We start from the raw sequence: 25,274 nt of genomic DNA, 5'->3' as shown, positions 1-25,274 counted from the left end.
AAAACGGACCTTATGGTCTAATGGCGATCTTTCTGGTGCTCTTTTTTTGTATTGATCAACTGTGTAAGTGCTCTATTTATTCTGCTGTAAGACACCAGTAAACAATTTATTATTATTATTTACTTAAAATCGTCGCAAATTAAGAGCGCAAAATATCAAAAAGTTTTGAGCTAAATGTTTACAAAATATCAAAACTTTAAAGGCAGTGCTTAGACAAAATAGAATCATCTACGTGAAACTTTTAAATATTTCATCACTCAAATGGAAATAGAAAAAAGTCACTTTTAAGTGATCGAAGAGTAAACGAAATGGCTTACACGAAATGGCTTAACTTAAGAAACAACAAAAATAAAAGAATCAGAATTCTATACAATACATTTGTTGAACAGGACAAGAATACTCGAAAATTTGCTATAAAATGATACAACTGAATCTCGAACTTTTTTTCCATAATCTGAGGGATAATTACATAATTGACTTTGATATTGTTCAAAATTATTTTGGTAGGAGGTCAAAACTGTTTTTGTCCTCATAGTAAGATGTGTGGTGTATTTGGAGACATCTCCCTCTTGTAAATTTACCGTGTGTCAATAGGAAAATTGAAATCAATCAAGCAAAATCAAACATAACCTACAGATTGCCGGAAAATAGCCGCCGTTGACGCGCTTGATGCACATCGGGATTGAAACAGAAAGAAAAGGAGATAAATTGACCAAATTTTTCTGTTTTTTTTTCAGTGCCAAAAATTGTTTTAATTTGGAGTGCAGTTTCAGTTGGATTCTAAAAGCAGGACGAGCCCTGACGTACAATTCAAAGCATTTTCATTGACTAAACAAAAATAAGACCTAGACAGGACTATGAGTGTATTGGAAAAAACATTTCCAAAACAATCACATCAAAATTTTTTTTTGAAAAAATGAAATTCAATGTCAAAATTCCGCATGTGAACGAAAAACCACTAGCGAGAAAGAGATTTGGTTAAAACAAAAAAAAACTAGGCCTAGAATGTACTGTAAATGGATTGGGAAAACCATTTAGATTTAAATCCGATCCAAAACATCGAACAAACTGCAAAAAACGAAGTGAAATTGCCGCATATGAACAAAAAACAACTAGCGAGAAAGCGAACTTTTATTCAAGCACCGTTTTCTCAATCTACTTTAAAATTAGAGTGAAAAAAATTCACGCCACAAAAACACTCGCTTTTTCGCTCCACTTCCTGTTTCGGCGCGACCAAAATCACTACTCTAATTCGACTTCAAAAATCATCAAAATGTTTGAACTGATCTTAAAAAAGACAGCGCCCCAATAAAATTCAATTGCTTTGAATTGTAAAAAAGGAGAGCGCCTAAATAACAGCCGTTGAGAGGCTGAAGGTGGCTATTAATAGTCATCTAATAAATCCCTTTTTGAATTGACAATAGAAGCGCAAGAATAGCCAGCTGTATAGCTTTTGAGAAGTAAGCTGTATCCAGAGAAATGTCCTTCTATCCTAAGAGCTATCTCGAACGAACTTTTAAAAGTTCCAAAAGCAAAAAAGCGAGCCTTGCACAAAATACCACCACTATGCTGCCGCTACTCCCTAAATAGGCGGCTTCGCCCTGTAATCAAACACTAAGAACCATTACTATTTAGAATCTTTTATTTAACTAAACATAGCCGGCAGATTGCCGGAATAGATGCGAAATAGACTTGCGTGCCGTAAAATACAGATGGAAAAAGATACAGAAGTGAGTTGATAATAGTTATCGCCGCCGCCTATAAAACTTACAAGTTTATTTCAAAGGAGGTTGTTTTTGGATGCAAAAACATTTTCCCTGTCGCGTCTCGAACAGGCGATCTCCGGATTAACAGCCAGTCGCCTTAACCACTCGGCTGTCGGACCATACAATCTGTTTTCTTACAATCAACTTTGTTTTAGGAACAGATTCTGTTTCTGAACAACCGCAATTTAGGTCACGCAGAAAGCGTGAAATCAAGCGCGAAAAAGCCATTTAAGCAGTGACGAGACAGAATGTTCTAGAACAAATGTAAAACGAAAATGAAGCGTCAGACGACGAAACAAAAAAAACCAAGAGCACCGCAATATAGCTACGCTCAGCTTACAGCTTCGCAGCTATAAAAAGGTTTTAGTTTAAGTTAATATAAAAATATTAATAGTCATTTAACATTACCAAACTCTTTTGGACGAATTGCTCTCATACAATCCAGCGGTGATTACAAAAATCTGCTTTATTAGCCCCAAAGGATCACAACTAGGCTTTAAGAGTTTTTATTAGACCTAATTTTAAAACAGATTTCAACCGAAAAATTGAAACCAATTTCGGCACATTTTTATTATACATTTAGTAAGTTGAGCAAAAAAAAACTCAAAAGTCAACAGTTAAGCCGCTGGAAGAGAGCACTTTAAAACGCAAAAATCTAGAAGTCACGGTTGAAGCAGTCCTTGAAATGTGCTCAGAGGAAAAATCGATTAGACTAAAACCGAATAAAAAGAGCAACAAGGCTAAAACAATAGCTAGAAAATTCACTTGAGAGCAATTAAAAACCAAATAAACCTCTTAGGACTTGATTATGACGTTTAAAGCTGCCCAAATTTTGCGTTTGAATTTAAATTTGAAGAAAAGCCGTAATTACAAAATCCGTTGAAGGCGATTACAACATTTGTTTTTTTTACAATGAGAAAACAACTACCCGAAAACAACTCACGGAGTATTAACAAGCAATAAAAGTCACTGACTTTCACAGACCTTATAAGGTCAAATGCTATCAGAACATTAACTTCCGATTCCAGCTTTATTTTGGAAAACCTACTAGGACAACTAAAGGAAGGCTGTGATAATTAACCGCTCACTAATATCATCACTAAAATGGTTATGAGACGTGAACGAAAGAGCAGGCCATACAAGAATATGCACTCACAATAGTTAATACATCAATATCAATTATTTTGAGTCTCTCGGATTGACCGCCTCACTCGAGCTCATTTTTCACATATTAGCTTTCTATTATGCCCCGTGAAGATTTACAGTCAAGACAAATTACAGAAAAAAATTTACAGTAGATCCACCGAATTTTTTTGCATTTTTTTCAAATCTCTACCGGTTTTTTTTTAAAGAGAAGCAAATGCCGTTCGTAAAAATTTATTGGGAATATTTAAAGCAATAAAATTGTTGGGAAGATTTATTCAAGCATCGAAATGTAATTCTGTCAAAACCAATGTTCTATTCTAGAAAGCTCCGCAATTAAATTGCTTTGTTATTCAGCATTATCGAAAGTACTTCGCCATTTTAATATTTGTCACAGAAGAGCTGTTCATTGAGCAAGTTTAATATGTAATACGAAACCTAACAACGATCAAGAAAATATCATTTTTCCCTAACTAAACAGGACATCGAATTACATCTCGACCCTTGAGTTTCATTCGAAATTTAGTCTATTTAGCCTATGAGTTTTGAGACAAATAATATTACTGCAAGAACTTAAGGTCCCAAAATAGAGAGTTTCTCAATGCTGCCCAGAAGTTATACTCGCAAACAAAATCGACCAACGTCCGGTGAATTGCTCTCAAACGACTGCTGAGATTTTGGCTTTATCAGTATCTTGCTGCAGCTCAGGACGGCTAGCTATAGCTTTACTGAAAGGGCGGGATGGGCGTGAGTGATTTTGAGAGTGAGGGTTTACGGGTGGAATGAGATCTAGTATAATGAGGGGTTAAGTGGGGGTGGGTTGAAGTAGGGGGGGGGGGGGGGGAGGGGGGTGTTGTGAGATGAGCCATAAACTCTAAGAACCGCCCTTCACACCTCGACTTTATGTCCCCTAAATTATCGCATACTTAGAGTCTAGTAAGCGGAAAGGCTCTAAGAGAACTTAATGCCCTCCGGGCGTTACTTGTTCATACCATTTTTGAGGATGCAAAGTCAAAAGGTCAGACAAAAAGTTGGTAGAAAAAAAAGTCCCATTAAAACAGACCAGCAGGACTTGAGAGCAATCAGCAACCTGGTAACAATTTTCAACCCAATTCTATGAAGGCTGTATTGCCGCACCTCGATCCGATTTCATACAGCAAAAGCAGCTTTTACCTTAACATAGACGGCAGATTGCCGGAAAATAGCAACGATAGACGCTTGTTGCCTTCCATGAATTGAAACAACTAAAAAAATAAGATAGACAGATTGACCAGCAGTACTTTAATAGACCACTAGACTTTTTGGGTTAGAATCTGACTGTCAATTTTACAACACATACGGTCTATAAGTAAAAAACCCTAAAACAGCTTTTTCAAAAATGATGTTCGAAATCAAAAACTCAAGACTAATACTCAAGAAATAGGGCATATAAGCTTGGCACTACTTAGATGCACACTATTGATCTTTAACTAGTACATGTTCATAAAATTTATAGTTCCATAAGTGAGTTCAGAAGTCATTTTTTGAGTGAGGTAAGTCACGACGCAATTGACCTAAAAGCAGAAATGACCTCACGTACAAACAATTTAACTGCAAAGCAGAAGAAGTGACTGAAGTCATTGAAGAAGTCAATTCCAAGAAGTCAGGTAGTAAGAATCATCGATGGAGACGAAGAATTAAAAAACATAACAGGACAAGTCCTGAAATACAATTCAAAGAATTGCATGAAAAACTCAGACGTACTCTAACTGACTAGCAGATCAATTTAACAATGGCAGCCAGAACAAAAACAAAATCATCTAAAAAAAATTGAGAAACTAAAAGAATCAAAACTAAACAAAAATTTACTCATTGCTAAAACTCTTGAAGCTTTTATATCTAAGGCAATATTTTTTCCCTTTAAAAAACCTATTTCAAAAATATGTTCAAAACCAATTTTTGCTTCTGAAATCGGTCCAGTATTATATCTGCAAGACCTGAAAAAAATTCATTGGCCCTTGAAGATCGATTAACTCGAAAAGAACAAAAAAATTAGAAAAAAATCAATTGCAAATTATAAAGAAATGTTGCTGAAAATCGTGATATTAATATCTTCAAAATCATTTCTGTGTCTCTACAGGCTATCTAGTAACTCAATTCCAAGCTTTCAAAAACTCATTGGCTCATAGATCGATAGGCAAAAATTTTAAAATTTCAAACTTCAGAAAATAGAAATTTGTTTCATTAAAATGTCGAACGCCATTCAGTTGCCCCCAGGAAACTATTTAAAAACATACTATCAAACCCTGGATGAGGTTACCTGGCTACTGAAGCAAGAAAAAATAAATAAAATACGAAACTTTTTAAAAAACGTGAAAAAAATTGCAAAATTAGTCAAAACACTTCTAAAAGGCGAAAGGTTAAATTGTTGAAAACAAATCCATTGAAACTAAAAATCATGCAGTAACTTTTTATCAAATAGTGGAATATATTTTCTCACACTTAAGAATGGACGATTATCAAAAACTGACAAAAACTTTAGGAAGCATTAAAAAAAATTAAAGATTTTATCAAAAACATGCTAAAAATCGAGACATTAATATGTTAAAAACCATTCCATTGTTAATAGAAACTATGTAGTGCACTATTAACAAACCCTAAAGGAGATTGCCTGGTCCCTGAAGCTGGAAAAACTGAAAAAAACGACAAAAATTTTCAAAAACCTGAAAATGCAAATTTTGTCAAAAAAAATGCAAAAAATTTGTGATATTCAAAAGTTGAAAACTATTTTATGGCAACTCAAAATTGTTCAGTAACTATTATCGGACCCCTGATGAGGTTTTCCGCCCCCTGGGACTCGAACAACTTGAATAATGACAATAAATGTCAAAAATATGAAAAAATTGTTTTGTGAAAAATGCTAAAATTCCTGATGGCAAAAAAACCATTCCATTACCACTAGAAACTATGCGGTAATCTATCATCAAACCCCTTAGCAAACCCTAGAGGAGGTTTCTTGACACCTAGGGCTAAAAACTCAAAAAATGACAAAATTTTCAAAAAACCTGAAAAAAATTGCAAAAATTTGTATCATTTTGCGTGTTTATGTTTGTAGTACCAAAGTATATAACTCACTAATTGGTCATAACCAGTAAATTTGTCTCGCAAAATGCCTTCATCAACTTTTAAAAACTTCATCCTAAGAAAAATCAAACAAAAAACTGAAAAAAATCAAACAACCTGAAAAATTACACCATTTCGAGCCCAAAAACTCCTGAAAATGACCTTTCAACCTTAAATTAAGGCCATCTCAGGACCTGCACTACTAAAAGCATTTGAGGTACTACTGAAGCCCACATTGGGCCGTAATTCCCGCTCGGCTTTACCTATTTATCCCGTTTTGAAAGATCAAAGTCATTGAAAAATGTGTGAACACATCTTAAAAAAAACAGCGCACCAATACAATTCAAATTTTTTGAATTGTAAAAAACATAGCAGGACAAGTCCTGACGTACAATTCAAAGAAATTTCATTGACTAAACAAAAAAGGTAGACCTAGAACGGACCATGAGCGAATTGGGAAAGACATTTCTAAAAAAAATCAGATGGAAAAAAATCGAAAAAACAGTAGAAATCAAAGTGAAATTGCCGCTTGTGAACAAAACCACTAACGAAATTTTGTTCAAACAACGTTTTCTCACTCCTTTAAATTTACAGCGAAAAAATTTCACGCCGCAAAACCACTCGCTTTTTCGCTCCACTTCCTGTTTCGGCGTGACCAAAATCACTACTCCAATTTGACTTCGAAAATCATGAAAATGTGTGAACAGATCTTTAAAAAAAGACTGCGCCCCAATACAATTCAAATTCTTTGAATTGTAAAAAACCAAGAGAAGGCCAAAAATAGCCGCTATTAACTAACGATTCAAAATTAGAGCAAAAATCACTAGCTCCATTTCATTGACTAAATAGAAAACTGGACCTAGAACGGAAAAACCATTTGGCGAAAAGTCCAATCGAAAATATCAAAGAAACAGTAAAAATCAAAATGAAATTGCCGCATGTGAACAAACCCCACTAGCGAGAAAGCAAATTTTTGTTCAAACACCGTTTTCTCACTCTGCTTTAAAACTAGGGCGAAAAAAACCCACGCCGCAGAACCACTCGCTTTTTCGCTCCACTTCCTGTTTCGGCGTGACCAAAATCACTACTCCAATTTGACTTCAAAAATCATGAAAATGTGTGATAAGATCCTTAAAATATAGACAGCGCCCCAATACAACTCAAATTCTTAAAATTGTAAAAAAAAACAAAAAACAAAGCAGGACAAGTCCTGACGTACAATTCAAAGAATTTTCATTGATTAGTCAGAAAACTGGACCAACAACGGATTATGAATGGATTGGGAAAACCATTTAAAAAAATCCTATCCAAAAAATTGTAAACATACCCGGCAGATTGCCAGAAAATAGCCGCCGTTGATTCCAATAAGCACGATTGGGATTGAACGAATAGATATTGAACAAAAAAAGATTTTTGTACAATAAAAATTTTTAAGTCCGATTTATTTTGATGGCATTTCGTAGTTGAACATACTTCTGTTTCTTAGAGAGAGGCTACAGGGGCTACTATCAACACAAATAAGCATAAGAGATGGTAACTAAGAATTTTAGGAACGACGTTCAAATAGCGGGCATCTAAAATTGGCCTTCATGGGTTTATCCCGTTTCTATTTCTGACTTCAATTTTTTATTCTGACTCTGTTCATTTTGAATTGCTTTGCTGAGCAACTGATGTTCAAATTCACTTTTTGCAGAATGAGAGAAGAGAGAAACTAGCCTACAGAAGTCAAAAAAATTTCACGCAAAATGTCGGAAAAGCGGAAAAATGGTAAAGCGAAAAAAAAGTTTGACGAAGTAAAAAAAAAAAATAGGAGCGCAATAATAGCCGGCTGAGAAGATGAGGGCGGCTATTAAAAACAGTAAATATCAAAGTGAAATGGCCGCATGTGAACAAAAACCACTAGCGAGAAATGGTATCTTTGTTCAAACACCGTTTTCTCACTCCTTTAAATTTACAGCGAAAAAATTTCACGCCGCAAAACCACTCGCTTTTTCGCTCCACTTCCTGTTTCGGCGTGACCAAAATCACTACTCCAATTTGACTTCGAAAATCATGAAAATGTGTGAACAGATCTTTAAAAAAAGACTGCGCCACAATACAATTCAAACTCTTTCAATTGTAAAAAACCACGATGTCCCCAATAATAGCCGCTATCGCTTCGCGGCTATTAATCAATAAAGAGCCAAATTAGGTTGAGAGAACATGAAATCCCTACGCTTGATATCTTTTGTACTTCATTCCAGTCCCGCCAATCCAATTTGGCATGATGGGCTGTATCAAACTACAAAATGATAGAAACGCTCATTAAGACCTCTAAATCTTGTGATCACTTACAAATTCATACTAGTAATTTAGACATTTAAACATACAGATCTCGTAATCAGTCCGACAAAATGGGTCCAAAATGATGATAGTTTGAACAAACTGAGAAGTCGCGACATTTAGACGTGTTATGTAATATAACAACACATGAATGACGTAAAACATGATTATACATTGTCTCTCGATAACAAATCTTTAAACAAAGGAACATTTGCTTAGTATTGTCAAATTTGAGCGCAAATCAGCTAATCAAGACGGCGGGCCGATTAAACGAATCCACGCTCTAACTAGGTATGAAAAAAACCACACGGATATTGATGCTCACATTTTGTTCTAATGAAATTTCGATTATTGAAATAACTGTCACTTTATTGACTTTGTTCATAGTATGCCAGAATTCAAATAAAGGATTTGAATGATAGACTTCATACCATCCAACAAGAATGTTAAATTGACCTTCTGCAAATTTCACATTTAAGTGCAAGGGTCGGAGGGTATCAATAACCAAACAACTTTTCTTTTTCAAATTCAAATTGGTTATCAATCATAAGTTCTGATTGGTCAGTTATTGATGGAACCCAAAACCACATAAAGAGACAATGACAAAACAAAAAGTGCAAATCGGGTGAACGCATGGGTGTGCTGGAGAGATTCCCCCCCCCCCCCCCATTTTTTTCTAGATGTCTCAAAATATATGAAAAATATATTTAGATTTCTTTCAAGGACTTTTGTCGAATAAACAGCTCGAAAAACACAGACTAAATTAGGGAAATGCCTCATTACATTCTCAACTGACAGCAAAGGCAGCTTTCACCAGGCAGCAATCAATTATGAAGCAAAAATAGTGAAGAAAATACGGAATCCTTAAGATTATCCAAATAGTTTCAATTTAGAGCTCAAAACTTTTCAATTGTTGTTTGAGAAAAGAGTTCTGCTAGTGATTGAAAGAGTTCAGTAAATAATTTAAAATTTTTCTACAAAATATGAAAAATAACATCCAAACAGATCGCTTTTTTGGCTCCCCAAAGGCCAAAAACCACTAAAAACATCATTTGGGAGCAAAGCTTCAGTTTTTGATTCGAAAACTTGAGCGTTATTGGTCTCTATGTGGTTTTTAACAAGAAAAGGCCTAATAAGTTTCCTTCAGACCATGAAATCAAGTCTCCTCAAGAATCTCAATCAATCAATCTTATACTTAGAATAAAACAGCTTTTTCGGGAACAACTCAGCAAATTACGCATAGTTCTCTGGCATTACCAGTTAATACCGTTTCTCAAAAAAATCGCAAAATTTGGTGGCCATGCGAAGCCGTTGGGTTTTGAGAAAACTTAAAACAAATGATCTGTACACGATTTGGCGGGATGACTTTTTCTACCACCCTTTTGCTTCGATCTCATTATTTAAGGGCCCGGTAAAAAATGCAATCGTGGTTTCAAGATTGCTGTAATTGGAAAATTAATTAAAAAACAAATTTGATTTTTTCAGGGCACCAATGTATTGTTATATGTTGCTAATAATTCTGCGTATTTCTTAACTAGTTGGTTGCAAAAACTATTAAATTTTTGTTTCTCACTCATATAATTACGGTAGCAAAACATTTTCCTTTTTAAAAATGGTCAACAAGGCGCGACAAGCTGAGGGATTTTCAAAACTTATATTTTCTGTTATCCAATACCCTATCGAATGAGCAAAAACTTTTTTGTGCTAACTTTGAAAATGGGCAAACTTTTCAAAATAATTTTGATGAAAAAATGCAATTTTGCCAAAAGGTCTTCCATTTACTTGACTTTGTTTCTCGTCTTCTGAGAAGCAGAACGGTGACCCCCTAATTTTCCCGCTCCAACAAACGTAATTTCAAAATTCTTCCTTTTAAAATTGGGATCACCACACGTTGGGTTTTGAATTGTAATGCACTTTTAAGAAAATTGGTGCGAAGTTACAAAAAGGCAGGAAAAGTTGGTCAACTTTCACAGCTGCGATTTTGGTATCATAAGGTACAACATAACCACTAAAAATAATGGTCCAACTAGCTTATATAACGAAGAAAATAGGGAAGTTATGATGACAAACAGTGCCATGTCGCCAATAAGAGTGCCACGCCACTTTGTTTCGCATCCCTTTAAACTGCATAAAGGAACAGAAGCATCAAAACAGTCGCGACATGTTTGGGAAACTTCAAGAAGACAGCCGACCAACTGCTGCCCTCGATGCACATTTGGATTGAAAAAGAAACATGCCCCGTAGATTGGCGGAAAATAGCTGCTGTTGATTCCCATAAGCAAGATAAGGATTGAAGGAAGAGAGAAAACTAACGAAAAAAAAGATTTTTGTACACAAACAATTTTAAAGTGCAAACTATTTTGATGTTATTTTGGAGCTGAACATACTTCTGTTTCGTGGTGAGACGACACAGGGGCTGGTATCAATACCAATAAGCTTCGACAAAGTAAAAAAATAGGAGCGCTATAATAGCCGGCTGAGAAGCTGAGGCGTCTTTTAAAAAGAAAAAGGACATAGAAACTGACAAAAATTGTGTACTGTCAAAAAGTTCTAAATTGTTCTGCAGATTCAGTTAGATTCTTAATTCTAATTAATTCAGCTTCTAAAATGAAGGCTAGTAAGCGTAATACTAATGCCAGCGAGCAACCGCACAAATGAACTTTGGTAACCTAATGCACTATGAGTTAAGGACCGCACTTTACCGGTTTCTAAGTCAATGAGTGAAATAATTGAAAATCCAATCAGTTGAAACAGGGAGTGGAGTAAAAGTCAGGAGTCAAACTTTACTTCCGAAAAACAAAACGTGATCAAAAATTAAAGCGAATTCAACAAAAAACTACTCGCCAGAAAGTCTACTTGAAAATAAGAGTGAAAAAACTTTCACGCTTCAAAAACAACTTGGCTTTTCGCTCCACTTCCTGTTTCTTCAATAACTTCAATTGGGCTTCAAAAATTATAAAACTTTTAATCACATCTTAAAAACACATTACCGGAAGACTCCGGCGCGGTCTCGAAGTAGATACTCATTTAGGCCCGAGCCAATTAATCAAAATATAAAACGCTTACTTTGTTAAAGTAATCATTTTGCGACAATAACAGTAGAATTAACTATATAAAAGCTAAATCCGACAAAAATTGTTAAAATATCCGAAAGACAGACGTCACAAGTTGCGCCTCCAAAATACCTAATTGCAAAACACGTGCAAAACAACTGATTTTCATCCGTTACCTGACTACTAACTGATTGATAAAACCAAACTTAATCGCTTCATAAAACTAACACTGTAATTCGCAAATTTTGTCCAGACAAAGTTGTTTGGACACTCTTCTGCTCAATCAGTGATCTACCCGATTATTTTCAGAGACAATAAACAACAATTGACAAAGAAAAAACCTAGAAAAATACAAATGTGTATCATTTATTCCAGTGAAAACTGCCTGTATAACCTTGAACTGCCACTTCATAGTAATATTGCCTTAAAATAGCTTCAGATTGAATAATGAAAAAGGAAAATAATAGCAGAAAGCATAAAACTCTAGACATAAAAAGCTTAAAAACAGATAAAAATGGGGGAAAATTGATTAAAAAACCAACTATCGTCGGGCGAATTACTCTCAAACGACCGGCGAGCGGTTGGCTTTGTCAGTAGCTAGCCCTGATTTAGTGAGGCCAGCTTTAGTTTAATTGAAGGTGCGTGAGGTGAGCGCAGTGGTGGGAAGGCTTATGGGGGGCAGTAGGGCAGGGGGCAACGATGGGAAGGTTTTTTTTGGCACGGCCCCTTACAGCCTGAACAATGTGCAGCAATGGGGATTGGAGGGGTGAAGTGAGAGGGGGTTGATCTGGAAGGGGTGTACGGGGGATTCAACTTTTAAGAAGCGCCCTTCACACCAGTCTCCAAAATAGTTTCTGTGAATCCCATACTTGGAGACTAATTAGCTCAAAAGCTCTAAGAGCACTTAATGCCCGCTGACGGCTACCTGTTTTTGAGGACGAAAAGTCAAATGGTTCAGATGAAAAATCGGTCAAGCGAAAAAATGCAAGAAAAAACGACAGGACTAATATAATTGCTACAGACTTCGTTTGAGAGCAATTAAAAAAAATCAATTCATACAATTTTAATGACAAGTCCCCAGTATGGCTATCAAGTGGTCCCAAATATTATTCGCAAATAATTTTAATTGCAATTCTTGTTATATCAATCATCTATCCATTAATCGGCAGAGAAATATTACATAACAATAAGGAAAGCAAAGAACAAAAAACATGAAAATAGAAATGTGTTAAAATGAAAATAGAAATGTGAAAATTACTTGAGAAGTGTCAAGTCTTACTTTTCAAGTGTAAATTCACAGTAACAACACATATGAATAGCTCTCAAAACAAAGACGAATGTCCGAAAAATTGCTCTCGAATGACAGGCGGGGCAATTTCATTCAGGGGATGCAGCCTAGATAATTTTTTCTTAATGGGTGCAAAAACATCACATGAAAGTCGGGTTCGAGCCCCAACCTCCTGAGTCCGATTCGGTAGCCTCGACAAAGGCGTTAACTCGGCTATCAAGGCCTTGTCATCGTCTCTCTAACTATCTGTTCTGTTTGAACAACAAATTTATTTCGGAGTGAGAGCAAATGAAATAACTAAAAGTTCAAGAAGAACTGCGTGAAAAAGTTACTTGACAAATCAACGATTATTCTAGAAGAAAAGCACAAGTTAAAATGAACTAGAAAAAGTACAACAAGAAACATTCAGTTAGAATAACCAGGCAATAAAAAGGAAAAAAATGCTCAAATTTATTTAATTTCCTTTAGCAAAAACAACTCAAAACTAAACATAACCGGCTAAACGTCGGAAGAATGGCTCTCGACCCACTAGTGGGAGCTATAATCAATTACAGCCCGCTTCAGTCGGGGGAGGCTAAATGGGACTAAGAAGGTTAACCCAGAGGTTAACATATACCACATAGGTTAACATATACCACTATCAAGATTTAAAATGAAATATGGCACCATTTTCGGCGCACTTTTCGTTCGACTTTTAGTATTAAAGTGCCGCCAATTGAGTTCAGCTGCTTGAAATTGTGATTGAGAAAGAATTTTAGATCACGCAAAACGCAAAAAGTCAAGTGCGTAAAACTCGAAAAGTCAAACCAATCAAGCGAAAATTTTGCATAAAAAAGACACACACGTTTACAATAACTGCTTCTCTACGAGATCAATTAAAAACAATCAAACTGAAATACAACCAAAACGTCTAGAAGAACTAATTTTAACCACAAAACTCCCCAATTGCTGTTAAAATTGAAGGAGTATACAAAAACAGCTTCAACAAAAGCCAAAACCATAAAAACAACTCAAAATTGAATCTAAAAGTTATTTATTCGCTCCAGATGTTCAAAAACGGTTCCAGATGTAAAATTGCTAGTTTAAATGAAAGATACAAAAACCTTTAAATGAGAAGAAATGGAGTTTAAACTGAAAAACTGCTTCTTTGAAAATGCCATACTTAAACATACCCGGCAGATTCCCGGAAAATAGCCGCCGTTGATTCCAATAGGCATGATTGGGATTGAATGAATAGAAGATATAGAAGATATTGAAAAAAGATTTTTGCACAAAAACATTTTTTAAGTCCGATTTATATTGATGGCAATTCATAGTTGAACATACTTCTGTTTCTCAGAGAGAGGCTACAGGGGCTACTATCAATACCAATAAGCATTAGAGATGGTAACTAAGACTTATAGGAACGACGTTCAAATATCGGGCATCTAAAATTGGGCTTTGTGGGCTTATCCCGATTCTATTTCTGTATTTCTGACTTCAATTTTTTATACTGACTCTGTTCATTTTGTCGAGCAACTGATGTTCACAATCACTTTTAGCAGAATGAGAGAAGAGAGAAACTAGCCTAGAGAAGTCCAAAACATTTCACGCAAAATGTTGAAAAAGCGGCAAAATGAGGTACAGCGAAACATTTTTTTTCTACGAAGTAAAAAAAAATAGGAGCGCTATAATAGCCGGCTGAGAAGATGAGGGCAGCTATTAAAAAATTTTTGTCACTCTATCTCAAATAACTACATGGACAGAAAAAGCACTCCCCTATTCTCTCTGCTCTTCAGCAAATTGACCTAAACACTTTGTTTTCACGCATTTCACTTCCTGTTTATTAAAAAAATATCGGGCAAATATAATATTTCCGCCTGCCTATGTTAAGTTCATTCTAAGATTTAATTTCCCAAGTTGGTTCGAGCACAAAAACACTGCAAACTATTCAAAGAGAAAATAATCTCGGGTGAAAACAAAGTAGCCGATAATATCCCGAATCAATTGTAAATAGACCTGAAAAATTTTCAGGTAAAATGACTCAAATAGCCGCTAAAAAATTTTATTTGAGCAAGTTAACAGAAAGAGAGAAGTTTTAACACCAACAAAGAGAAGTAATTGAAAGTTACACGGGAATCGGTTGAAAAGGATTGGAGACTTAAGACTGAAGAGAAAATGATAGCAAGATAGAGAGAGATTTAAGAAAAGGAAAATCAGTCGAAGTAATTTGTCGCGTTTTTCACTTACATTTCAGGCATACTTTGATATATTGCTGAGCGATATCTAAAATATGCAGAGTACACACACAACCACGTCAAAAAACCAAAATGTGCTGTTAGGGTGTTTCTAATCATCTGTAGACAACCAGCGAAAATGTTCGGAACTGTTTCTTTACACACATCTTCGAACTTATATTTAAATGGTGTGCACAAAATTAAGCATTCTTCTGTTGGCAAGAGCAGGCTCAAAATTTCGACAAACATGCTCTATATTTCCTGTCAGAGGAAAGAAACAGTTCCAAAATAATTTTCACAATCGTGATTTTAGAAAATAAACGTGAGCAGTAACATAACACGAACTAAATCAAGCTTAGCTCAGAATCGAGGTTAAATTAGGAAACGTTGACACCTTAGGTGCTATATCAACTAAATTTATCAAAATAGAACAGGTTAAAAAAAAGAATTGCTTAAAAACAAGACAAATCAACTACAGCTGTTTCCTTTCCAATAGAAAATTTAATCTTCCGGAATTACTTTAAACTAGCTCAAGTTTTTTTCAATAAAAATACAAAAACAATGGCTATTCAAAATACGATTAGCTACCAATCCGCGGCTAAGATAAGAATGCCGAACAATGATAAGACGATCATGATAAGACTGCTGATGACTAATAAGTAAGGAATTACAAGTAGTTGAATCACTTGCTCATCTGAGTTTAATGAATTTTCATACAATACAAGCTCACGTTTCAGCACTAAACCTTAACTTATCATTTGGATCTTTTCGTATTTCGATCTTTTAGAATGAAAAGGTTTTTCTTAGGCCAAGAGGAAAGGAAACGGTTGTAAAGAAAGCGAACTGATAACCGAGTGAGTTAGAACAGTAGAAAGAAGACTATCTTACCGGATGGTTTCCCCACTTGCGGATCCCAGTAGTTCATCACTGCCTTCTTTCTGATCATCTCTCTGGCCACCGCCCTGCTCACTGGTCTGACTGGCTCCCAGCAACCCGCTGCTATCCCCATCGTAGACCTCCCCAGCGACGCCCACGCCTTTGCATCCCATGGCCTTCATGACTCCCTCATTGGGTTCTGGTACCTCCAGAGTCACTTCCACATTGTTCTCATCGTATTGTCTGTACCCAACTTCCTGGATCATTCCAGGCTAAAAGACACCAAGCCCTCGAGTGTTGATTTCCCACAGACTTCCACATCAAGAATATAATACAATACAATATCAAAAGAAGAGTTCCACAAGGTACTATTTAAGTTTCTCTGTTATTTAACATTTACGTGAAAGATTTAGCAAGATTGTAGGCCATCCAGTATGCAGACGACTTTTCTTTTTAAATCCACGTGTTTTTTACGAAGTCCCAGTGAACAAGCAAAAGACAGAGTATATAGTATTCAGCGCCCGGCAGGGGTTGGCAAATACAGTTTTAAATATCGACAACGAAAAATTGGCAGAATCAACAGGAGTGAAGTATCTGGGCGTAGTTATTGATAGCAAACTTAAAATTTGATGAATTGAAAAAGATAATTCACAGAATGGATGGTGGAATAAACGTTCTGAGTACACTAAGTAAAAGCTCGCTGGAGAAAACAAAAAGTATATTACTCAGGGTAATTGTAATACGTAACATTATTCAGCTTTAGATATGGTAGGGTTGCATGAAAAAAAAAATGAATCTCAACTTCGGAAAAACAATTCAATTTTTTTTCTTATTAAAAAAGAAAAACTTTTTTAATAAAAAAAAGTAATATCCGTCCACAGATCTCAGAATTCTTGACACAATTTTACCAGTTTTCTCCGCTTAAAGTATCATTGAGCAAAAGATTTTTCGCTTACTCAGCAACGATCTTCTAGCATATAAACATAAATTTCCCTTTAAAATGAGAACAAAACAACATGACAGGCCAAAAAAGTTATGTTTGATATAGGACACAATAATGTTTTTAGCCGACTCTTTTTAATGCACAAGCCATTCGAATTTATAATAGTTTGCCTTTTAATATCAGACTTAAAACCACTTCGAGTGTCCTTGAAAAAGAATAGGAAGAACAATTTTGGAAAGAATTTTTGAAGGATCCAAAATTATGGATAGGCAAGCAGTTGTTGAGAACATTCGATTTTAGCTATTATTTAGATGGTAGATCTCGACTCTGTACATAAAAATTGTGCAAAAAATTTTCTGCTCGCTTCTACTAAAGTAATTCTTTAATTAATCGAATAAATGTTTTTTAAATTTTACATAATGATATAGTCTTACCCGTACATTACTTCTTCGGAATTTGCATTTTACTCTTATGTGTATTTCAGGAGATTAACATTCTTTCTTTTGATGCACCAATGACTCTTCTTCAAGAAAATTTTATATTAAAGGCTGTTGAAATTGGAGCTAACGATGATTGATCTCAAACGTTATTAAAACGTGTTCGCTCTAATTCATCGGTTCTCCTCTGAGGTCAACGTCACATCTTCATAATGGCAGAGAATATTGTTCAACTCGTATAAACTGTTCAACTGTTCATCTAAAATTTTGCCTACGATAAAAGTTTCCTACATCTTGCAATATCAAAGGATAATGGAGAGCAAGAACAAACAATCATCCACAAATAATGGAGAAAAAGGAAAAACTGTGCTTTCATTGCATTTCAAAAAAAAATAAAATAGTTCCCTGGGTTTATTAAACTTTTTTTAAACCTTTTAAATACAACTTCAATTCCAGAAACAAAAAACCAATCAGCGTCGGGCAAATTGCCAACAGAAGCATTAGCCAATCAGCTATGGCGCCCTTGTATTTTGTTTGCTAATTTCGCTTGTCTTCTAGCAACAAACAATACTTCAGAGTCAGAGCAATTCAGACCACTGCAAAGTGAAGAAGACAAGGAAAAGATCACTTGATATGTCAAAGAACGTTCTAGAACAGACACTCAAAAGGGCTCCAGCAAAAAAAAAGATTAAAAAGGACACGCACGTTCCAATAATCGGTTTGAGAGCAATTAAAAATCAGAATCATTAAAAATCACCAAATCACCTCTCCTAATAAAAGTTGAGAGCTGCTAAAAATTCAAACATAGCCGGCAGATTGCCGGAAAATAGCCGCGATAGACGATTGTGGCCTTCCACGAATTGAAACAATTAAAAAAAATAAGATAGACAGATCGACCACCAGTCCTATATTAGACCACTAGACTTTTTGGGTTATATTCTGACTGTCAATTTTATGAAACATACAGTCTATAAGGAAAAAGCCCTAAAAGCCCTCGAAATCAAAAACTCAAGACATACTCACGAATTAGGGCATATAAGTTTGGCACTACTTAGATGCACACTTTTGATCTTTAACTAGTAAATCTTCATAAAATTTAAAGATCCATAAAAGAGTTCAGAAGTCGTTTTTTGAGTGAGGAAAGTCAAGCAGAAATGACGTCACGCACACAAACTTTAATGGCAAAGCAGTAGAAGTCACTGAAGTCATTGAAAAAATCAACTCCAAGAAGTCAGGTCGTAAGAATAATTGTCCTGAGAATGAAGACGAATCAAAATAAAACCACGATGTCCCCAATAATAGCCGCTAGCGTTTCGCGGCTATTAAAAATAACAATTAATTATATTAAACAAAACCGACTAACGTCGGGCGAATTACTCCTAAACGACCGGCGAGCGGTTGGCTTCGTTAGTAGCTATCCACATGAGGGGGGGGGGGGGGGGAGGGGGCAGCGGTCCACCGGGGGGCCGGTGGGGGCAACAGCGGGGTGTGGGGTGGGGACAACAGTGGAGTGGGGAGTTCTTCAACCTCTAAGAACCGCCTTTCACACCATAAGTATAAGTCTCCAAAACAGTTCCTGTGAATGGCATAATTGGAGACTAGTGAGCTAAAGGCTCTAAGAGCACTTAATGCCCGCTGGGCGCTACCTGTTTACACCGTTTTTGAGGACGAAATGTCAAATGGTAAAAACGAAAAATTGGTCAATCGAAAAATCGCATTAAAAAGATCGACAGGACTAATATAATAGCCACAAACTTCGTTTGAGAGCAATTAAAAATAGTGCTATTTAGGCAGTCACAATCACTAGCAAAAAAATTCATACCATCAGAGCTATGCCACACCAGTGAATGCAGCCTCTGAATCTTCAAAAAAACAAAAAAGCGGGTTAGGCAATTGAAAACAATAGATATAAGCTGGCATCAAACTAAAATTAAATACTTATTACATAAAGTTAACTAAATTTAAGCACGTTTCATGTTTCAGATACAAAAGTAAAAACGTTAAAAAATATGGGAGGACGCTCTAAATTGAGAAGAACGCAGATGCTCAATAAACTCATTACATCCGATATAATCCAATTATTGGATTGTAAAATTATCAATCAGACCAGTAATAGCCGCAGTTATTGCAGAATAAAAACTACCACAGGCATCTACGCATAAACATCTTGCAAAATTTTAATTTATATTACGATTAACTATCATATAAACAGCATAATTAGTTTTCACGTTAAAAAGACGGTTTTTAAGATGAGATTGCCAGAATAAACATAACCGACTAACGTCGGGGGATTTGCTCTCAAACGATCGGCGAGCGGTTGGCTTCGTCAGTAGCTAGCCAGCGTGGGTGCACCGGGGGCTGATGGGGAGCAACACTTGGTTGGGGGGCAACAGCGCGGTGGGGGTGGAGGCAATAGTGGGGGTGGGGGGTCAACAGTGGGGGGGGGGGGGGTGTCTCAACCTCTAACAGCCTCCTTTCAAACCATAGGTATAAGTCTCGAAAACAATTTGAGCTGAAACAGAGCTGATAGACTCTAAGAGCACTTAATGCCCGCTGGGCGCTACCTGTTTATCCCGTTTTTGAGGACGAAAAGTCAAAAGCGTCAGACTAAAAATCGGTCAAGCGAAAAATCGCATTAAAAAAAGACCGACAGGACTAATATAATTGCTACAAACTTCGTTTGAGAGCAATTAATTAGCGTATAGATTTTGTAGATCCGTTTTATCTGATCGTCTATCAGGCAGAAACACGGAACCAAAAAAAAACAATTTATTAAAACTTCGAAGTTGACAGGGAATTTATATACATCCCTTCAATAAGTAGAAGGATTACCCATTATCAATCGACCAACAATTCGAAGAACAACTTTGGGAACAAATTAGCTTACCCTCTGGATTGCCCGACAATTTTAAGTTTAAAATGCCCTGAAGCCACCATTGATTCCTATAGCCTAGTTTGGGATTGAAAGGACAGAAAATTGAAAAAATTTGATTGTTATACAAAAAACTTAATAAAGTTGTAGCTATTTTGGTTGCATTTCGTAGCTGAACTTCTCCAGTTTCGAGTTTCTTAAAGAAATGAAACAGGAATTGATATCAATACCAATTAATATTGGACTTGATAACTAAGACCAATTAGACCAAGTTCAAATACTGGGCATCTAAAACTGGTCTTCATGAGTTTAACCCGTTTCTGGATTTCGTTTTTCGATACTGACACTGTTGATTCTATTTGTTTTGCCGAGCAACTGCTGCTTAAAAGCACTTTGAGCAGAATGAGAGAGGAGCTAAGTTAGCGTAGAGAGATCAAAGGGATTTCACGCAAAATTTGAGCAAGCTGTGAATCAAGGTAAAGAAACCCAAATTTTTGTTTAACGAAGTTTGAGTAAAGCCGCAATGACGATAACCCACTGAGATGAGGGTGGCTATTAACAAATTCTTGAAATATACTAACCTACTATATGAAATTGCTGTCCTGGATGAACCTCAGTTTCAAGTGATACTGAGAAAAAGTTGTTTTGAGCGTGCATAGATCTCAAATCATTTTAAAACATGACAACTCACCTTCAAAATCAACCCAAACACCTTCATAAGGAATATCATGTGGCATCAATTAGGGAATTTTAATTGATATAAGCAAGAACAACGGAAAATAAACAGCTACATCGAGAATGTGAAATAAACAGTATTTGAAAATTAAATCGAGAATGACAATCAAAGTCAATTCAACTATCGACTGTCACTTTTACAGCTTTCGAGGTCAGAGTTCAATGCTTCTCTAAGTTACAAAAACCCAAAAAAAGTCGAGAGCGCTACGTTATAGCAGCTACTAAACGAACCATTTTACCTACCAGAAGAAAAAAATTCTGCAGAAAACAAAAAATCGGATCTTTTCCGTTTGTGCCCCCAGCTAGTGGGCGCATATTGTTTGCACCCCCAGGAGCACGTGCCAAATTTTCACACCATATTTACTATGTAATGGCACGTGGTGTTTAACTGGGGGTGCATAACGTACTGGGGGCACCTTCACGCAACCCCGACTTTTGCAATATTTTTGGGCAAATTCTATTTTGGGCAATCATTGTGAACTACAAGAAAAGTGGAGTCATTTTAGAGGTGTCACCCAATGAGAGGGGACCTTCGTTGTTGTAAATATTGTCTCACTCAACGAGGGGGGAGAACATAAATACTTTTCAAGAGTTCAATGAAGATTGAAAAGAGAAGAATTCTGAAATTTAAGGAGAACAGGACTGATGTTATAGAGAGCGATTGAAAAGAATGAAGAATTCTTCAACAAAACAAACATTTCCCTATTTGAACTTTAAATGAGCAAAAACTTTTGATTCCGAATCAAAGTTTGATAAAGATTTGTATTAATTTAACTTTTCCAACTGGGGGCACAAACGGAAAAGATCCGCAAAATAATTCAGCCCCCCCCCCAAAAAAAAAACTTGAGAAAAGTCCAAAACCCTCACCTAAAGGTTGCAATTCATCGCTGGCTATTTTGTCTGGGACTGCCTGGTTTTTTGAAATGGAAATCAATTTGTGGTTCTGCACTGATAACGTTTTGTCTACCCTGATAACCTGATCCCTAAGAACTGATACCCAAGGAACTGAACTAGCAAAAGCAATTTACTTATGCGATTATAGGGTTCAAAGGAATCAGCAATAAATGGACAAATTTTAACACGCCAGGGCAATTTCGATTGTGCTTTCTAACCTGTTTCTGATCAGCCTCAAGTTCCTTCAATTCGTCGAAGCATGAGTCGTGTGTGTTGTCGTGCTTGAGGATGCCTCCGTGTGCCTGGTGGTGCGATGAGGGTGCATTGTCGTCACTTCCCCCGCCTGGCAACAGTGAGTCCTGGTCTGTGTTGTAGCCACCTTGTACGTCGTAACTCTCTGAAAATTATGAAAAAAAAATTGAAACATAATCAACTAAATTCGGCCGAATTGCTATCAAAGGAGGGAGGGCTGGACAAGACGGAGGCGGGGCTCCAATCGCCAGGTGGACGAAAGTGGTGATGTGAAGTGTGTGTCTGGGGCGCGGATGGGGGGGACTGAGGGAGTCAAACTTTTAAGATTAAAAACTGCTCTTCGCACAATGAAATTGTCTCCTCAAATGTTCTGTAAATCACATACTTAGAGACTAGTAAGGCTCTAAGAGAGCTGCTCAGTCACTCAATGCCCTCCGGTGTTAACTGTTTATCCAGTTTTCGAGGACGAAAAATTGAAAGGGTCGGATAAAAAATCTTGCCAGCAAAGAATTCCATTATAAAAGGACCACATGACATTCAATTGCTTTACACTTTGAGAGCTATTACAGGTATTGAGAAAACGGTTTTTGTTTAAAAAATGTTTGTCTCACTTAAGCTAAAATTGCATTAAAAAGACTACAGGACTATTTTAATTGCCACAAACTTCCTTTGAGAGCAATTATAAGTATTGAGAAAACATTTTCTAGCTGTTTGTCTTCTGAACATTGCAATAGGCGTAACTAATAGGAGTTATTCGAAAAAAACATAACCGACGAACGTCGGGCGAATTGCCCTGAAACGACTGGCAAGCGGCGGTCGGCGTCGTCAGTACCTAGCTACGCTTTAGTGAGGCCAGCTTTAGCTTAAATGAAGGAGCGTAAGGTGAGCGCTGCTTGGGGGGGGGGGGGGGGGGCTGGGGGGTTGGGTGCGCCGGGGGTATTATTGGGGGGCAAAGATAGGGAATCTTTGGTTGCACCACGATGCCACGTCTTAAACGATGTGCAGGGCTGAGGATTGGAGGCCGCTGATTACTATAACCAAGACTGGGATTGAAAGAAGAAAAAACAAGTGAAAAAATGATTTTTGTACAACCAATTTTAAATGCAAACCAATTTGATGTCATTTTGGAGGTGAACATACCCCTGTTTCAAAGTGAGAACACATAGGGGCTAGTATTTATACCAAAAAGCATTAGAGATGGTAACTAAGAACAAAGTTCGAGCAACGGGTATCTAAAATTGGGTTTTATGGGTTTATCCCGTTTCTATTTCTAATTTCTATTCTTGATACTGTCTGTTCATTTTTGAATCGCTTTGCTGAGCAACTGCTGTCTAAAAACACTTTTAGCAGAATTCTGAGAGAAGAGTGAAACTAGCCTACAGAAGTCAAAAAGATTTCACGCAAAATGTTGAACAAGCTGTGAACTAAGGTAAAGCAAAACAATTGTTTTCGACGAAGTAAAAAACTTAGCAGGACAAAATCTGACGCACAATTCAACAAATTTTCACTGACTAAACAAAAACTAGACGACCTAGAACAGACCTATGAGTGAATTGGAAAAGCAATTTCCAAAAAAATCAAATCAACAAAACAGAAAATTAATGTCAAAATGCCAAAAAAATCACTAGCGAGAAGTGGAAATGTCTTTCGAGCAAAAAAATAGGCCTATGCACTATCAATGGATTGGAAAAAAACATTTTTTAAAAAAATTGATCCAAAATTGCCGCATGTGAACAAAAAACCACCATCGAAAAAACAAATTTTTGTTCAAAAACCGTTTTCTTACTACTTCAAAATTAGAGCGAAAAAATATCACGCCCCAAAACCACTCGCTTTTTCGCTCCATTCCTGTTTCAGCGTGACCAAAATCACTGCTCCAATTTGACTTCAAAAATCATGAAAATGTGTGAACAGACCTTAGAAAAAAGACAGCGCCCCAATACAATTCAAATTCTTTGAATTGTATAAAATTCTTCGACTAGTAAAAATAGGAGCGCTATAATAGCCGTCTGAGAAGCTGTAAAAAATGTGGCCGGCAGAAAATGTGAAAATCAGATAATGTAGAATTGTCAAAGTTTTCAGGAATGAGATCATTTTTTAAAAAGATTTCTCACCTTCACTCAGTGCTCGATCGCCCAAACAGTTTTTGGGCACAAGTGCAGCACACTTCTTGTGACAGTTGTATTTGCAGTCTGAAACAAAATCTTTTCAAGCTTCAAAACACTGGAACATTATATTCCACTGACATAATCCTAAGTAAACACTAACAATGCTACTCAGCCTTATATAAGTTTATAGATTGAAAATACATGATTCCTGTATTTATGCAACTGAATGAAAGAAATTTATATCTGCTTTTTTTATTTGTACCTCCATGCTTCTGTGCCTGACTATTTTTTCCCTAATCAACATGACTTACCTTTACATTGGTAGCCTTGCTTGTAGATTCCTTTGAGCAGTTTCTTACAGTACTGACAGATGGTAGGAGTCTTGTAAGTGCGCACGATGAATGTATGTGGCACCTTGATAATGTCCTGCATGGCCCTGTCAATCCAAAGGGGTCTGCACTGATACCACGAATTCGTGCCCCCTCCACCACCTCCACCTAAAACAAACTCGAATGCAAAAAATAGTAAGAGTCTGGCACTGATGCTACAATTCAAACAGCAAGCTGTATAACTAAGATATATCTGACAAACTTGACGTCTCGAGTTTACCAAAATGAGGAAATCCGAATATTTCCAAACAGAAAATCGAAAGTGACTAAAATTTTGTACTTCTTATCAATTCTTAATATGCGTATCATTTTAATGTACAGTTTTCGCGCTAAGTTACATTCGAAAGCTAACATTCAAAAATATCTGAATTTTTTTGTGAGTTAATACAATCCCGTTTGGAAATTATGCCCTATAAAAAATTAACTAATAGGAACAAGTTCTTTTGAGTTAAAGGCCATTCAAAACATTTGTTCCCAATTTACAATTTTGAGGTTAACTTCCGCTGACTTTCCTAACTTCAAACCCCATATTTGATTTGGGCAAAGACAGGTGCAAAATGACAATCGGTAAATAAATATTCTACTTGCTGACCATTTGACTCAATGAAAACAACAAAGTCACCTGCAGCAACGACAGTTCCAGCAGCAGCAGCGGCAGCCACCACAGCCGCGTTTGACGTAGTTCCAGACAGAGCTGGGGCATTAAATGACTGTGACAGACTCGCTACATTCTGGACCATTCCAGAAGACAGAGTAGCCACTGCAGCCACGCCCGGACCATGACTCACCTAAAACGAGGAGCATGTTATGAACTCAGTAAACTTATGTTTGTTCTGAATCGAAGGTTCCCGAAGTCATATCGCCGAATAAACACTGAA

General features: G+C 36.5%; 1 protein-coding gene across 2 annotated transcripts in view; it reads right to left on the bottom strand.

Moving 5' to 3' along the window:
- The window catches only part of LOC142354264 (serine/threonine-protein kinase D3-like), a 91,625-nt gene that overhangs the window by 53,879 nt on the left and 12,472 nt on the right, over nucleotides 1-25,274 (bottom strand). Inside the window, exons 7-12 of one of the 2 annotated variants that reach the window (XM_075406522.1) lie at nucleotides 25,019-25,184; nucleotides 24,319-24,504; nucleotides 24,014-24,091; nucleotides 21,866-22,044; nucleotides 15,779-16,038; nucleotides 14,904-14,939 (exon numbers count right to left, since the gene is read on the bottom strand). In XM_075406522.1, the coding sequence (XP_075262637.1) occupies nucleotides 14,904-14,939; nucleotides 15,779-16,038; nucleotides 21,866-22,044; nucleotides 24,014-24,091; nucleotides 24,319-24,504; nucleotides 25,019-25,184 (905 nt within the window). The remainder of the gene's footprint in view (nucleotides 1-14,903; nucleotides 14,940-15,778; nucleotides 16,039-21,865; nucleotides 22,045-24,013; nucleotides 24,092-24,318; nucleotides 24,505-25,018; nucleotides 25,185-25,274) is intronic. The other variant, XM_075406523.1, reaches the window with a different exon arrangement.

Source organism: Convolutriloba macropyga, chromosome 15, assembly GCF_964194025.1.
Source record: "Convolutriloba macropyga chromosome 15, txConMacr16.3, whole genome shotgun sequence".
NCBI classification, from domain to species: domain Eukaryota; kingdom Metazoa; phylum Xenacoelomorpha; order Acoela; family Convolutidae; genus Convolutriloba; species Convolutriloba macropyga.
The sequence above is the reverse complement of the archived record's forward strand: the minus strand, read 5'-3'. Positions and strand labels throughout refer to the sequence as shown.